The following is a 16,617-nucleotide window of genomic DNA, read 5'->3' as shown; positions in this document are numbered from 1 at the left end:
ACTTCAACCCAATATATTAATACATATCAGTTTGTCTGTATCAAATTCGTTTTTACTAACCTTTCTACGCTGGAAAAACTCAAATTTAAAGAGTCATTACAGGCAAAAACAGTTAATGCAAAAGATACAAAGGGAAGTTAACTGACCTGTGACAGAAACTTTCATGGTGGCCTCCAGAGGTCTGTTGTTATCCAGATCTTTGCTGAGTTTTAGCTCTCCAGTATCCGAGTTTAGGATCAGCAAACTCAGCTCATTTCCTTCAATGAAGCTATACTTGAGTTTATCTGACACATCTGGGTCGTGAGCTGGTACCTTTCCTATAATCCCAGACGGAAAGCTATTGGATTTGTTGGTGACGTAGTTATTGAAGATAATCTCAAAATTCTGCAGGACCGGATCGTTGTCATTGACATCAACCACACGGATGTGGACGATTGCACTGCTGACCAGAGGTGCAGACGTGGCCTGCACTTGTATGACATACTCCCGTTTGGTCTCGTAGTCCAAATCCACAAGCACTTTTAAGTCTCCAGTCAGCATATCCAAGTCAAAGACCTCAGGGTTATTTCCTGACAGAATTTGGTACAATATCTGAGCATTGGTGCCTTCGTCGGGGTCCATGGCGGTGATCCGGGCAACCACTGAATCAACAGGGCTGTTTTCTTTGACGTCGATGAACAGTTCATTCTTCTCGAAAACAGGAGCATTGTCATTGGTGTCCAACACAGAAATCTGGATCTCCACTGCTGCTTTGAGAGGAGGAATACCTTTATCTACAGCAAGGGCCTTCAGGTTATAGACCGGAATGTTCTCTCTGTCCAGCTTCCGGTTGATTCGGATAATTCCAGAGTACTGCTCAATCATGAAGTCTCCTTCCCCATCGTCGCCTCCTTGAAAGGTGTAGATCACACGTCCGTTAGGCCCCGAGTCCCTGTCGGAAGCAGATATCTGGAGCACGCTGGTCATCAGAGGAGCATCTTCCAACACGGAACCCTGGTATTTGTCCCTCCCAAACTGTGGCGTGTTATCATTGGCGTCCAGAACGATAATTTCCACATACGTGGTATCAGACTTCTGTGGGATTCCATTGTCACGGGCAATGATGGCGAGTGTGTAGGAGGCTAGATCTTCATAGTCGATCTCCATCTGTGTGGTGATGGCACCTGTGTCCGGATCAATCTTAAACTGTGGTACGTTTTCCTCCATGATGTAGGTAATACGTGCATTCTCACCCGTGTCCTCATCCGTTGCACTGATTACCACAACAGTTGATCCAATGGGTTGGTCCTCCCTGAAGGTCTGATGGTAGCTGGCGCTCTGGAACACGGGTCTGTGAGTGTTAGCATCAGTTACGTTGATGAACACCTGTACGTTGTCGAAGCGTGTACCGTCAGAGGCGGTGACAGTCAGAACGTACTGCCGTTCCTTTTTGTAATCTAACGGCAACGCCAGCGTGATGAGTCCACCTCCGCTTTGACTAGTGATGGCAAACCGGTTCCGTGTGTTACCACTGGAGATCTGATAGGTGACCACACTGTTTACATCACGGTCCAGAGCTGTGACAGTTAACACACTGGACCCTACAACCGCATCTTCATTGATTTTCAGCGAGTACTCCTTCTCAGTGAACGTAGGGATGTTGTCGTTCACATCTAGGACGGTGATGCTAACGCTTGCTGAGGACGACATCACCGGAACTCCATTGTCTCTGGCTTCCACTCCGAAGGTGTAATACTCAGTGGTTTCCCTGTCCAGCTCAGTACTGACTGTTACCCATCCAGTGCTGTTATTGATGGTGAAGGGGAAACCTGGAGTGGTGTCTGTGAGGCGGTAATCCAAACGGGCGTTTTCGCCGGAGTCAGAATCAATGGCCTGAATGTGAATCACAGAATATCCAATCGGCACGTTCTCTAAAACGGTGGCTTGGAAAGGAGTGCTTACAAACATGGGAGCATTGTCGTTCACATCCACAACTTGGACGACAACAATGCCGGTGCCGTTAATGAGAGGAGGCCTGCCTCCATCCTGTGCCTTTATGCGTAAACTATACTCTCTGATCATTTCGTAGTCCAGGGGGTTGATGACATCAATGGCTCCGGTTGGGGTGTGAATGAAGAACTGACCTTTTACGTTGCCGCTGATTATACTGTAATGAACCTTACCGTTATTGCCCTCGTCTCGGTCAGAGGCTTCAACCTGGGCCACTTTAGTGTTAATTGCCACATTTTCCGGCACCTGAACTACATATCTCTTCTCACTAAACTGAGGGTAATTGTCATTTTCATCTTCAACTGTGATGTACACTGTCGCAGTAGCACTGCGGGGTCCAGGGTCCTTTCCTTGGTCATTGGCCTCTACTATCAATTGATACTGGGCCATGGTTTCTCTGTCTGGACGCAACCGAATTTTAACCAGTCCATTCCGGGAATCAATTTCAAACCCGGAATTAACACCTTCGCCATTCACAATCTTATATATCATGTTTGCATTGGATGGGGCATCTCCATCTGTCGCCCTTACCGTAATCACCTCAAAACCAACTTCCACATTTTCTCTTATCCTAACCCTATATTCATTCTGCTCAAAAACGGGTCCATGGTCGTTGGTGTCACTTACTGTAACGGTCAGGTATGACGTGGCTGCGCGTCGCGGCGTGCCATTATCAGTAGCAGTGACTTTAAAAACGTGTGTGTCTTTAACTTCTCTATCTAAGGGCTGGACAGTCTCGATGCTGCCGGTTTGAGGGTCTATCCGAAAGAAGTCCTTAGAACGGCTGTCGAATAATGCTTCCATGCCATACTCGATCTTTCCCGCGTCCCCAGGGTCGCTGTCAGTCGCTTTGAGGGCAATGACGCGCGTCCCCGCAGGCTCGTTCTCGGGCACTGAAACCTGGTAGTTCGGTAACTGAAACTGAGGCGCTGAATTCACTGCTCGCTTTATTCTCGGTTTCCATTGATTTGATACGTCTTGCATAGAATTGAATAATGAAGTTTGGATTGAGGCGAATCGTAATGTAAGGCACAAAGAGAAGGGCTCACCGTTTGAATCGAGAAACGAACAGCGAATAGTGTTTTTAAAGCGTCTCAAGTCCGTCTCCAAACAGTACGCGTCCTTCACAAGTAAAGTCCCGTTACGCAAAAACACATTCAGGTGGTCTGAGGTGCAAGAAGAAGCAAAAACGCCAGAGTGTCTTGTGAAGACCGGTAAATAGTCCTTAAATCTAAGGAGTAAATCACCTGGAGAAAAGCAGGAAGTTAGTCCCAAGTTATAAATGCAGTCCACGTTAATATCAGGCTTACTCACTCTCTTCCTTTTATATTTGAACACGCAATTGCGTCCGTGTACAAACACATTAAAATGTGCGTTAACTAGTCCTTCAGTTGTTAATGATGTCATTTTAAAATAAAGAGGCAGCGCGCTGTGATGGGCGCGCGCACAGTCCACCTCTCCATTTAAACGCACTACTCCATCTCTCCAATCCACTTTAATAAAGTTCCCAATGAACTTGGAAGTTAAAGTCCTGTCTATTTTATAAGTCCAACCTGGTCCAAGTGACAAATTGGCAAGAACATCTCCAGAATGTAAAGTCTCCGAGAGGTGCAAGTCAAAACATCCCATGAGAGGAGCGCAGAGGAGAAGGTGAACCCATAATAACCAACGCATTACTAAATCCATGGTGTAAAACTCCACAAAACTTGCAGAAAAAACACGTCAGCTCTCCTTCTGCCGGCACGTCGACCTTCTTTTATCCTTCATTGTAGCTTTTTAACAGCAGAAAACACAGTTTGTCAGGCTGGTATCCATGGAGCCAAGTGACATTATCCACGTTAAGTTTTAAATGAGAACAAAATGGCTCCGTGCGTGCGCGTCTCTCCCCCCGCACACACACACACACACACACACACACACAGTCATTAACATAAACCTGCACTGCACCTCCTCTCAGGACTAAAGAATAACTCTCATGGAAATTCAACTATTGTTATTCACCGCTGCATATTCCTTGGTTCGTTTGCGACTTTTCTTAAGAGAGCGACGCGGCGCGTCAAACTAGAACTCTTCTATTATAGCCTAATAAATTAAGTTTCGCGATTAAACAGTTTCATGCGACTGTCTGGATGTTGTGGACACGAATGCTTCATTACAAATAAACGCCGTTTACAATGTAATTTATAATGGATAGTTTGTATTTTAGTTTGTTGCGTTGAGTCGCTCGCTTGCAGTTAGACTAGGCTACTGACAAAGTTTTCTGCTTTCTAAGTGACATGAATTCACACCACGTGTTTAAATCACTCAGTTGACAAGCGGCTGTAAAGTAATAAAGAGTTATCAATGCTGGATTCTCTATGTTATTCGCTATGAGTAGAGAAAAAACGAAATTATTTATCCATACAAACTATTACAAAAACACCATGGTTGTCATTGTTTTCGACGGTGTGCTACAATACAGTTATTATAGGCTAATTAAACGGTGATATTACATGTAATTGGAAAAACCCTCACAAACCTACACATGAGACCTTAGAAAAAGTTTTAGAATTTCGTTTTTAAACATTAAAATAAGTTTTGGCGCAAAAAAGTTTTTGACATAACATTTTTTTTATATATATATATATATATATATATATATATATATATATATATATATATATATAGGACCCAGTTATAAAAAACAATCCACTTATTTCTGTCATTCAAAACCTCGTTTTCCCACACATACTGCTATACAGATTTGCAAATGTTCTATGGCAGATATTAGAGGGTGATTTGTTTGTATGCAATGTATTTTCACAGCCTTATATCTGATGTGATTTTATTTTATTTTATTGTGCATTTTATAGTAACATGTACAAATACGGTTATTTTCTTTCACCTTATTCAATTTAGTGTCTCCTAAACGTGAAAACATGCGCTGACATCCTTCAAATGATACAGAAAAAGTGTATTTCTTCTAAAATAAAATCACTCTGCTTTGAAAACAAATTTTTCATGAAACATTTATTTACAACAAATGCTAATTATTATAATAAAACAATTCACTTAATGTCCTCTTTCACAATTTTGTTGAATTGTTATATCAGACAGTAAAACTCCCAGAAAAGGAATCATGACCAAACCCCAAACATATGGTATTATACACACACACACACACACACACACACACACACACACATATATACATACATACACACACACACACACGCACGCACGCACGCATGCATGCATATATATATGGATAATATATAATAAAGATTATCTATTTGTAAAGGTGTGTGTGTGTGTATATATATACATACATACATACATACATACATAAATACACACACATACATATATATATATATATATATATATATGTGTGTATGTATGTATGTATGTATGTATATACACACACACACACACCTTTACAAATAGATAATCTTTATTACCAGGTCAATAATTTATTCTAAATCCTATTTTAGAACAGCAAAAAGTCTTAACCGATTTTATAATATATTGCAATTGTCTGCCACGTATAGATTAAATATGTTACTTTACGTTTAATTTAGTATGATGTGTGCAGCATAATTAATGAAAACTGAGGAAGATTGTATTTGTCCAACAGCACAAGCTATAAATTATGCTCTTACGCCCTCTATTGGTAAAGTAAAATACTCGTAACAGTCGTAACCATGGCTTAATATTTGCATCAAGATTGCATAGATCAGGATGTGGTGCACAATAAAGGCATTAAAACCATTTACATTTACAAAATCTTTCAAATAAAAATAAAAAAGTAATCCGATAATCATTAATCAGTATTTATATTATACAAATAAATTACAATTTCCAAGTTAATTACAATTGAAATAAAATTGACATATTCAAAACACTATCAAAGTTTTTTGTATTTTCTCCCAGTCTGTAAATACTGAGAGCATCTTTCCACAGCACAAGCCTGTTGAGATTGTGTTATTGTCCACAAGAGATCGGAGGCGTGTCGGTTTCGTGCTGTGTCTCAGCTGACGGGCTCTGGATGTTGGTGGTTTGTGTCTTCAGGCTGGCAGTTCGTGCAGTTTTGACCTTTCTGAAGAGTGAATTTCGTGGGTCCCAGACGAATGATCTTCCCACTGCCCAAACACTCATCTCCCTTATATAGCACAGCAAACTGCAGAGCAAAGACAATGGAGTGGAAGTTCAAATAAACAATATCAGTACCCTATCCAAAATTCCCAAATTTCCTTTCCATGATTTTAACACAGTAATACAGTTTATTATTCTTACTGTGACCTAAGCTCTGCAAAGTTTTAAAGATCAAAGTGCACAACAAATAAACGTATTTTCTCCTAAAAGAAAGAATCGATTCTGAATTACTGAGACGAGTCATCAGCAATTCAGTCTCCTGTTACAGACCTATGTAACAATGAAACAAATTTGCATAATGCCAGCCTATGGTCTTCATTGGATGTTTGTGAACAAATTCTACTCAGACCCTCAAACATCGAGTTGGAAGACTTTGGTTCATGTTGTTGACATGTCGAGAAGACGCTGTTTTCTGTGCTGTGAATGCACTTCGCATGCATTTCAAAAGAATGAGGACACGCGCTGAAATTGATACGGAAATCCGACACCATCGTTACTGTTCGCATCGAGTGCTGAGGAAGAGCTGAAATTCAGATACGGTAATGGACGTTTTGTTTCCGACACACGCAGACTGGGCCATTTGGCCAATCAGAGCAGAGAAGGTTTTCAGAAAGGCGGGTTTTAGAGAGGCTGAATCTTCGGCTGAAAATTTGGTTGTTTAATGTATATTATGAGAAAATGTGTGTTTTTTGACCCTTAGGCGCATGTAAACCTATTGTAGGAAACATTCCAAACACCTTAAAAACAGCATAATAGGCGCACTTTAAAGTGTTTTTTTTAAATCTAGTGTAAAAGCAAAACCAAAAGTAAATGATTTATACTGACACGTCAGGAAACGGTGCCACGGTGTAGATATTTCTGGATTACCTGCCCAGGTGTCATTGCTCTCAATGGCTCTTTCATCATTACCCACACCGACCCATCAAGATTCAAAGTTACGGTGCATGGAGCTGAAAGAAACAAGATGTTTATATTAGCACAGTTTAAAAAAAATTTTTTGGAAAATTGGAAAATTGTTTTTGTAAAAAAGAAAGAAATATTAGATAAATATTAAACTTAAAAAAAATTAAAATGTTTCTTTGGCATCTTCATGAAATTAAATAATTTGTAAGTTGAAGTGCTACAATTACTAAAACTGAATTTAAAAATAATAAATAAATAAGTACAAATAAATGAAAGCTAAATAGAAATAAAAAGCAAATAATATTGACCAAAGGACAAAAAATTACTAAAACTTAAACTAAAATGAAAATAAAAGATAAAATATGAATAAATAGTATAAATAATACTAAAATACCACTTCTGTAGACAAAACGGAGAAAAAGATTGGTTGTTGTATTGTGGTGGCACTTACATAACTATTTCAACTGACCCATTTTCTAATAATTCTGGGTAATAAAAAAAAAGGCGACTCACTCAAAGGCATCCGGTTGTTGAAACGGAAGTGACATTCCATCATCTGAGTGTGGACAAGTTCAACGGGCGGCTCTTCTGCGATCCAATGGAAGCGGTCTGTCTGTAACGTGTCTCGTAGCAGCGCTGGGTGGTTAGTGGTTGGACCCTGCAAGAGTCGCCATATTTTACAAAGCAATCGACCTGAAAAGTCATATTTGGTCCTTTTTTAGCAAAATAAATGTACATGAACTATGTGCTATGAAGTATCCAAATTGTGTAACTCACCACAAATACATCACCGGTAGTGATATCTTTATCAACTACAAACCAAGGGTCTTCTTTCCCTCCTATTCTCGCCCTCTGACCCAGTGTTAATGTGAACCAACCTGTGAAATATAGTATTGTGTGCATCAGTCATGCAGTATCACAGACACCATGTAGCAGAACATCGACAAACTAGATGAGTAAGGTTTGATGACAAACGTTGATGTTGGCTTGACAAAGCCTTGTCTTAAAGTTTGAAATTTGATTTTACTCAAAGAAGTCAATCAAAAGTTATTAACATGTTCTAGCACATTTCTAACATGTTCAGCAAGTTGCTAACATGTCTTAGCATTATTTAGGATGTTGCAGGCATATTGGATGGCAACATGAATGAATGAAGCTAGCATGTTTTACCGTGTTCCTCCTAACATGATTTAGCACGTTGCTAGCATAATTTACCACATTGCTAGCATGATTGTCACACTGCTAGCATGATGTAACATGTTCCTAACACATTGCTAACATGTTGCCTACATAATTTACCACATTGCTAGCATAATTTACCACGTTGCTAACATGATTGCCACATTGCTAGCGTGATGTAAAATGTTCCTAACATGATTTAACACATTGCTAACATGTTGCCAACATAATTTACCACATTGCTAGCATAATTTACCACGTTGCTAACATGATTTAGCATGTTGCAAGCATGATTATCACATTGCTATGCATGATGTATATGTTCCTAACATGATTTAACACACTACTAACATGCTTTTAGCATGATTTAGCACAATAAAAGTCTACAGGAATTTGGGAATGCTCCAAAGTCCAATACAGGAATTCCCAATCAATTAGAAAAGATATAGCAACCCGAGTCATAAAAGTCTGATAGGTCTGTCCCACTTTTGGTGGTTTTAGCTTTAAAGCTCTAGGAAGATATACTGTTAAAAACTTTGTCTCAGAAAAAAAGAAGAAGCTTAAAGGTGCATTGCGCAAAAGTCTGAGTTTTCGCAGAACTACGCCCCCTCTGGCGGCAAGCGAAACTGCAACCAGAGGTGTGCACGCTCACGGACCACACGCACACGCACGCTTGCACGAGCACGAGCTGGTCATAACCCAAGGAGCATCAGCCGCACAAATCTTTTGTTTACAATCATAATGTCTTCAGAGGTAATAAAGTTTTAAATCTGCAAGTAATTTAAAATATGTGAAAGGAAAGGCAATTGAGTAAATAACACACTTATGTGTGAGGGAAAAAATGGGGGTAGTAGAAAACTTCGTTTTTTATTCCCATCTATCTCCATGTTGAACTGTGTTATGTGTTTACTGTATCCACTTATGACTATTATTATGGTAACACGTTCATGAACAATATAAGTTATTACTTTGTAAAAGCTCAAAATAGTAATCATGATACCATACCATACACAGTCGGTCAACAAAGTACACCCAAATGTCTCAAGGTAATAAACAATCAAGTGGCACTATGACGTTACCATAAAAGCCAAACAGGCTAATCCGCCGAAGATTTGCGGGGGTTTAGCCTGTTTTATTGATCAGCTAAGTAGCATATTCCAATAGCAATACATCGTAATTAAGCAGTAATTTGCTCAACATTTGTGTCTAAGTATCTAACTTATATATCAGCATTTTATATCACAATCATTCTGAACCTGATCACTGACAATGGTAAGTTAGTAAAACCTATTCCGATTGTACATTTATCTAGCTTACGCTAAAGCATTACACATTTTATGGATCGTCATTTATTGTCATTATTGGCCGTATCAGACATTAGAGAATGGGATATATCTTACCTTTTTATCAAGAAAAAAGCCAACTGAGGATCCCGTTTGAGCCCTAGAGCAGACCGGAGATCTCTCCATTTGTTGAAAGCCTTCCCTATGTTTACTCTCGTCTTACCCCGACGCCTGTCTGACTCCAATTTGGACCTTTTGGTTGCACTAGACAAAAGTTCTCTTTTTTTTTATCTGACGTGGAGTTTGCATTGGTGTTTGAAATGAACTACAAGCCGGTCTCTTAGAATCCATTTTCTACGGAGAATGGCGGCGTCGGCGCATACACAAACCTGCCAGACATATGAGCGTGCCGTGAACGCGCATGACGTCACGCCCAGTCTCAGATTCCGACCCGAATCCCTCTTATTTATTTTACTGTACAGGATTATAGAGGCAATCGCAGTGATCAGAGAAGGGCTCATTCAGCCCATCAGGCAATTGTTTAAGCATGTATGGGTTAGAAAACGGGTATTTTTAACATGAAAAGTTGCGCAATGCACCTTTAAATAGTAGATTTTGTAGTATTTTGGTTTGTCAAGCCAACATAATTAATATTCACCTTTATGCTGCCCCATGATCTTCCCATCTTCAATGGAAACAAAGTTTCCTGGTTTGGGCTCCAAGTACTGTAATACATTTGTGGAAAAAGAACAATATTAGGTAACTGTAAAATATATATATATATATGTATGTATATGCAAAATAAAGTCTGAAACTCTTCAGTGATTTCAACAAACCATCAGTGAAAGGAGAGTTTTAATTTGTGGAAAATATTGTTCATAAACCTTAGAAGGTCTTAGATTAAATTGGTTTAATTTCGAGAGATTTACCCTTTTTGCAACCCTGTTACCAAAATTTTTATACAGTTTAAATGTCAGATATTTGTGTAATAAACATAAATGCTCAATAAAATTACTAATAAAAGACAAACAAAATATATAACAGGGTTATAATAGGTCAGTATAGGTAACATAGTTGCAAATTTAGCCTAAATTAAGCTATAGGTCAAGGCTAGATCATTTAGGACCAAATTTGTTAAACTTTCTATAAATTAAAGAAAAATAGTTGTTGATTATCATTTTTCTTACAATAACTTTGGTAACAGTACTGTTGTAGTTTTCATTACAAAGAAGATGAGATTTGTGTTTTTATTGCTTTAAAAAACAAGAGGCTATCAATAAATTCCTTATACGTACAGTTTTAATCAGCATCAAAGAACGTACCTCAAGAATAAAGTTCTCAAAATCTCTTTCTCCAATGAAACAGATTCCCATGCTCTTCCGGGTGGGATAAAGGAGATTAAATTAGTCATTTAGCAGACATTTTTTGTATCAATTAATCATTAATCCAGTGGATTATATTACATGTATTATACTGAACACTAATGAATGTCAAGTCTCCAGTGACAGAGATCCTGGATCTTGTATGAGTGACTTGAAAGAGGGATTTATTCATTACAGTACCTCTTTTTTCTTTAGAACATGCTGGAAGCTGGCCTCAGCAGCGATCTTCTTCACAAAGTCTTTGGTCAGACCAGCTAAGGGAAATAGTGTGTGCCGCAAAGCATCCTGGGAGATCTGACTGAGGAAGAACGTCTGGTCTTTCACGCGATCAGCTCCCTGATAGAGCCGCGCAGCTAATAAGATTCAGAAGGAGATTAAAGATCAATTCTGAAACAAATCACACATACAACTGACATGAACAAATAAAACGATCATATGTTTTTTTTTTGTCAAGAAATATCACTGTCCATACCTCACTCTAAAAATCTAAAGAAAATGATGAGAATTGATATTTTGCATAAAGAAAAGCCTATTTCTTTTTCCATTGTGATATTATTTTTCCATTACTTCCATACTGGTTTATATTTATATTAATTGTAAGCGTAAGTATACAAAAGTATACAATTTTAAGTATACATCATGGTAGTATTTTTTTTCTTCTGCAATTAAATTAAAATAAATTTTTTACTAGTGTCTGGAAAGGATGATTTTCATTACATTATTTTGATTCGATGCTGAAAAAAAAAAAAAAAAATTAATTTCTTTCCCTGTGCTCTACATCATATCAGACATCAGATGTCACACTTACGCCTTCTAATTTCAAAGCGGTCTCTGAAGAGGGTTCTGGGAGGTGGAACGTGCTTCTGTTGAAAAACCTCCTCATCCTCCTGGGATGTCCGGGCATAGTGTCCCGTTGCTATGGCATCAGCACCTGTTGTCAAATAAGACTAAATATGACAGACACCAAAGTTCCACGAATAACAAAGACTGGTGTCCCATTACATTTTTAGCAAAAAAGCACAAATCACACACACACACATATATATATATATATATATATATATATATATAGTACCAGTCAAAAGTTTGGAAACATTACTATTTTTAATGTTTTTGAAAGAAGTCTCTTATGCTCATCAAGCCTGCAGTTAAAAAAAAACAACACACAAAAAAACAGTAATATTATGAAATATTATTACAATTTAAAATAATGGTTCTCTTTTTTAATATATTTTAAAATGTAATTTATTTTTGTGATGCAAAGCTGCAAGTACTCCAGTCTTTGGTTCTTATGATCCTTCAGAAATCATTCTAATATGATGATTTGATACTCAGTTATTATATGATGGAAACAGTTGTGCTGTTTAATATATTTTTTTGGAATACTTTTTTCAGGATTCATTGATGAGTAAAACGTTAACAGCATTTATTCATAAAAACAGCATTTATTCAAAATAAAAACATTTCTAACAATATAAATCGTTACCATCACCTTTTATCAATTTATCGCATCCTTGTTGAATTAAAGTACTAATTTCTTAAAAAAAAAAATAGTTATTGTTCCCAAACTTTTGAACGGTAGTGTATATTGTAACAAAAGATTTCTATTCTAAATAAATACAGTTCTTTTTAACTTTTTATTCATCAAATAATCCTGAAAAAAGTATCTCAGGTTATAAAAAAAATATTAAGCAGCACAACTGTTTCCAACATTGATCATAAATCAGCATATTAGAATGATTTCTGAAGGATCATAAGACACCAAAGACTGGAGTACTTGCTGATGAAAATTCAGCTTTGCATCACAAAAATAAATAACATTTTAAAGTATATTAAAAAAGAGAACCATTATTTTAAATTGTAATAATATTTCATAATATTACTGTTTTTTTTTTAACTGCAGGCTTGATGAGCATAAGAGACTTCTTTCAAAAACATAAAAAATAGTAATGTTTCCAAACTTTTGACTGGTACTGTATATATATATATATATATATATATATATGAAATGATTAATCACATCCAAAATAAAAGTTTGTCTATAATTATTATTATATAAATATTTTATATTTAAATACATTTTTCTTTTTATACATACAAAATAATTATACATAAAACACACATATATTATGTAAACACAAACTTTTATTTTGGATGCGATTAATCATGATTAATCGTTTCACAGCCCTAATATAAATATAATAAATCAATATATATATATTTTTATTTTATAAATATATATATACACACACACACATTACTGGTCAAAAGTTTTAGATCGGTAAGATTTTTTTATATTTTTAAAAGAAGTCTCTTCTGCTCACCAAGGCTGCATTTATTTGATAAAAACCAATAAAAAACAGTATTATTGTGAAATATTATGACAATTTAAAATGACTGTTTTCTATTTTAATATATTTTAAAAAGTAATTCATTCCTCAGATGAAAGCTGAATTTTCAACATCATTACTTCAGACTTCAGTGTCACATGATCCTTCAGAAATCATTCCAATATGATTTGATGCTAAAAAAAACATTCATTATTATTATCAATGTTGAAAACAGTTGTGTACAATTTTTTTTTGCAAAATTCTTTGATGAACAGAAAGTTCAAAAGAACAGCATTTATTTAAAATAGAATATTTTCTAACATTATAAATGTCTTTACTGTAACTTTTGATCAGTTTAACTCATCCTTGATGAATAAAAGTATTGATTTATTTTATTTCTTTCCCCCAAAAATCAAATTAAAATTCTTACTGACCCCAAACTTTTGAACGGTAGTGTTTAATGTTACAAAAGCTTTCCGTTTCAGATAAATGCTATTCTTTTGAACTTTCTATTCATCATAGCATCATGAAATAAAAATGTAAAAAACTGTTTTCAACATTGATAATAATCATAAATGTTTCTTGAGCATCAAATCATCATATTAGAAAGATTTCTGAAGGATCATGTGACACTGAAGACTGGAGTAATGATGCTGAAAATACAGCTTTGATCACAGGAATAAATTACACTTTACTGTATATTCACATAGAAAACAGCTGCTTTAAATTGTAATAATATTTCACAATATGACTGTTTTTGTTTGTATTTTTAATCAAATAAATGCAGCCTTGGTGAGCAGAAGATACTTCTTTTAAAAACATAAAAAATCTTACCGATCTAAAACTTTTGACCGGTAGTTTATATATATATATATATATATATATATATATATATATATATATATATATATATGACAATGACAGTCCAATTTTCAGCCTTCAGCCATTCTTCTTAACTTACCCAAAGTATTAATTGCATAATGATAGAAGTGCTTAAACTTGATGTGTTTGTTACACATTATGTCTGGATTTGGTGTTCTGCCCTTCTCATATTCCCTGAGAAGATTACTGCAAACATAAAGAATACAAATGAGAGAATATTAACAAATGGAGCACAACATTTTGAATTTAATGAACTTAAAACGACTGCTATATTTACCTAAATACTTCATGCCAGTATTCTTTAATATACGAGACCTGGTGGAAAGGCATATCCAACATCTTACACACTTTATAAGCATCTTCACAGTCTCTCTCAGATGAACAGACGCCTTTCTCATCATGAGAGTCCCAGTTCTTCATGAACACACCAGTCACATGATAGCCTGATGGCAGACAAACAGATATCATATATCTGCAAACATATGATGCTAGTTTGGAAACCAGAAAGCGTCTTGAATACTGTATGGTTGTATCATTCTATTATGTCTCTAAAATAAACACAGCTTACTTTAATATTTCATATCTAATTCAATGACAGACAAATAATAGTAACTTTCAGACATGTAAGTGTGTACTTTATTATTAACCAGAATACTTTATTATTATTTCTACAATACAATCTAACTTGCAATCCAGTATTGAATATAATAAGCGCAACATAATAGCACATATAAAATACAACAGAGTTTATGTTGATGCGCATAATGTGCTCCGTGAACTGGACTGTAAATTTAATTTAATACAAATGTGTAGAATTGGTTTCATTTTTAATACACTGAAAACTTACCCATTCTTTTGAGTAACAATGCACTGACAGAACTGTCAACCCCTCCAGACATAGCACACACAACATGTCTAATTACACCCATAACACTTATTAAGTGTATATGTGATTAAATAAATGTAATTATACAAGTAAAGAGGAATTATGAGACATTTCACGCCTGTGCCATGAAGGTCGCCATAATTAAAGTTCTTTTCAAAATCATGACCGATCGGAAACAAAGAACAACACAAACAAAACTATAGTTCCGGGCATTGTTCCTAGTTGAACACTTTAAACCGTAACACTGCAAGTAGCGTGGTGTGGCGTTTCTACAGAAATATAATAAGTAGAATGGCAAACAGATTTTCTAAGAAATTAAATCTGCTTGACTTTGTTGACCGAAAGGTTTTCATCACAAATTCTCCTATTTCAGTCCTCGTCATTATTCAATTCAACAACAAAAAAGTTGTAGGCTGAAGCCTTTGCTTATAATTCCTACCCTTTATATATTTATCTAATGAGCGTCACTTCTCTCACTGGATTCGTTCAAGATACAAAAACCATAGACAGTAAAAGAAGACAAAAACAGTTAGCCTACATAAGACATTTTCCAAAATGTAGCCAACATACATAATTACAAAGGTACACATTAATATTATATTACACAGATATTATAACATTAAGTGTAAACAAAAAATATTCATATTGAGTTTTATAATTATTTATCACCTTGTTTTTACAAATTTTCTTGAATTTACAAAGTAAAATACACATTTGAATTCCTTATCACAATTATAACATCTATTTTTTTGTATTAGTTCTTAATTTAAGAAAACATAAATTCCCCTTAATAGGCTACTGACTTTCTCTCATTTCGAACAGCCTCTGAATACAATTTGGAAGTAAATTATTATCTGTGCAGTGTAAAAATCAACCAATTTTAAAGCATGTTATTTAATAAATAATGTTAATAAATATTATTCATTTGCTGTCAGGATGTCGTCATACTCGTCGTGGTACCCAAAACTTTTTGTTGGATAAATCCGTTTATCTAAGAAATTTACTGAGATTACGTAGGCTACTGATTTATAGACTATATGTGTTTGAACGATTAAGTATATAATTCAAGTGATTTGATTTGCTGAGCCACCGAGCTCCCCCTGCAGGAATAACCTGTTAGGGCAATGACAGGTAATTCGCCACCCAATGATTATTTCATAATGATCGACACCGTTTGGTCGTGGGAACACTGAATGACATTTCTTAATTTGGAAAAGTATCCTCATTAAATACAGCATTACATTTTTTGATTGCACTATCAAACGGTAATACTATAATCGAGAAACTTAAAATTTTCAAAGCAGTAGAAGTACAGTGCAACTAAATGCAATTCAGCTGAAAGGCAGGTTAAGTCCTGAGTACCAGATACTGTATGTACGACTGACGAATAGTTTACAGTTTTATCAGCAGAACTCAGCTTCAACACTCAGCAAGGAGTTTGTATAGGCTGCTTTGCGTACATTATCAATACAGCAGCAATTATAGTCCAACACTCACTAAACTCCTCATTACTTTAGGTCGAATGATTCTGATTGGTTAAGCCATAGATAGTCAGACTCAGAAGCATATCTCCATTGATTTTCCAAATGACAACCAGAATCCTGGATTAGGCAAAAAGTGACCCACCCGAGGTCACGAATCTGAGTTTC

At 36.0% G+C, this 16,617-nt stretch overlaps 2 protein-coding genes across 4 annotated transcripts in view; both read right to left on the bottom strand.

The window, feature by feature from the left end:
- celsr1a (cadherin EGF LAG seven-pass G-type receptor 1a) overlaps window positions 1-3,799 on the bottom strand; it is a gene marked incomplete at its 3' end in the record, with an annotated part of 95,077 nt that extends 91,278 nt beyond the window's left edge. For both annotated transcript variants that reach the window (XM_084407604.1, XM_084407605.1), the window contains exon 1: window positions 147-3,799. In XM_084407604.1, the coding sequence (XP_084263730.1) occupies window positions 147-3,675 (3,529 nt within the window). In that variant the 5' untranslated portion in view covers window positions 3,676-3,799. The remainder of the gene's footprint in view (window positions 1-146) is intronic.
- A 1,989-nt stretch (window positions 3,800-5,788) lies between these two features.
- Window positions 5,789-15,132, bottom strand: trmu (tRNA 5-methylaminomethyl-2-thiouridylate methyltransferase). Of its 2 annotated transcripts, XM_084408332.1 has the most exons (12): window positions 14,930-15,132; window positions 14,360-14,525; window positions 14,162-14,268; window positions 11,679-11,801; window positions 11,051-11,223; window positions 10,811-10,864; window positions 10,147-10,213; window positions 7,804-7,904; window positions 7,540-7,684; window positions 6,991-7,073; window positions 5,972-6,148; window positions 5,789-5,935 (listed from the first exon to the last, which is right to left on the bottom strand). In XM_084408332.1, exons 1-11 carry the CDS (start codon window positions 15,009-15,011, stop codon window positions 5,999-6,001), a joined length of 1,251 nt encoding a protein of 416 aa, XP_084264458.1. In that variant the 5' UTR covers window positions 15,012-15,132; the 3' UTR covers window positions 5,789-5,935; window positions 5,972-5,998. The 2 variants fall into 2 exon arrangements, with proteins under 2 accessions (XP_084264458.1, XP_084264457.1); XM_084408331.1 differs by having other exon boundaries at window positions 5,789-6,148.
- Window positions 15,133-16,617: the final 1,485 nt, after the last annotated feature.

This window comes from Rutilus rutilus, assembly GCF_951802725.1.
Source record: "Rutilus rutilus genome assembly, chromosome: 4".
NCBI lineage: Eukaryota > Metazoa > Chordata > Actinopteri > Cypriniformes > Leuciscidae > Rutilus > Rutilus rutilus.
This window is presented reverse-complemented; position numbering and strand designations above follow the sequence as displayed.

Coding starts and splice junctions, on each gene's coding strand:
- trmu (XM_084408331.1), bottom strand. CDS start 15,011: ATGGGTGTAATTAGACATGTTGTGTGTGCTATGTCTGGAGGGGTTGAC. Junction 14,526..14,929: donor ATTGTTACTCAAAAGAATGG/GTAAGTTTTCAG, acceptor GTCTGCCATCAG/GCTATCATGTGACTGGTGTG. Junction 7,074..7,539: donor CAACAACCGGATGCCTTTGA/GTGAGTCGCCTT, acceptor TGTTTCTTTCAG/CTCCATGCACCGTAACTTTG.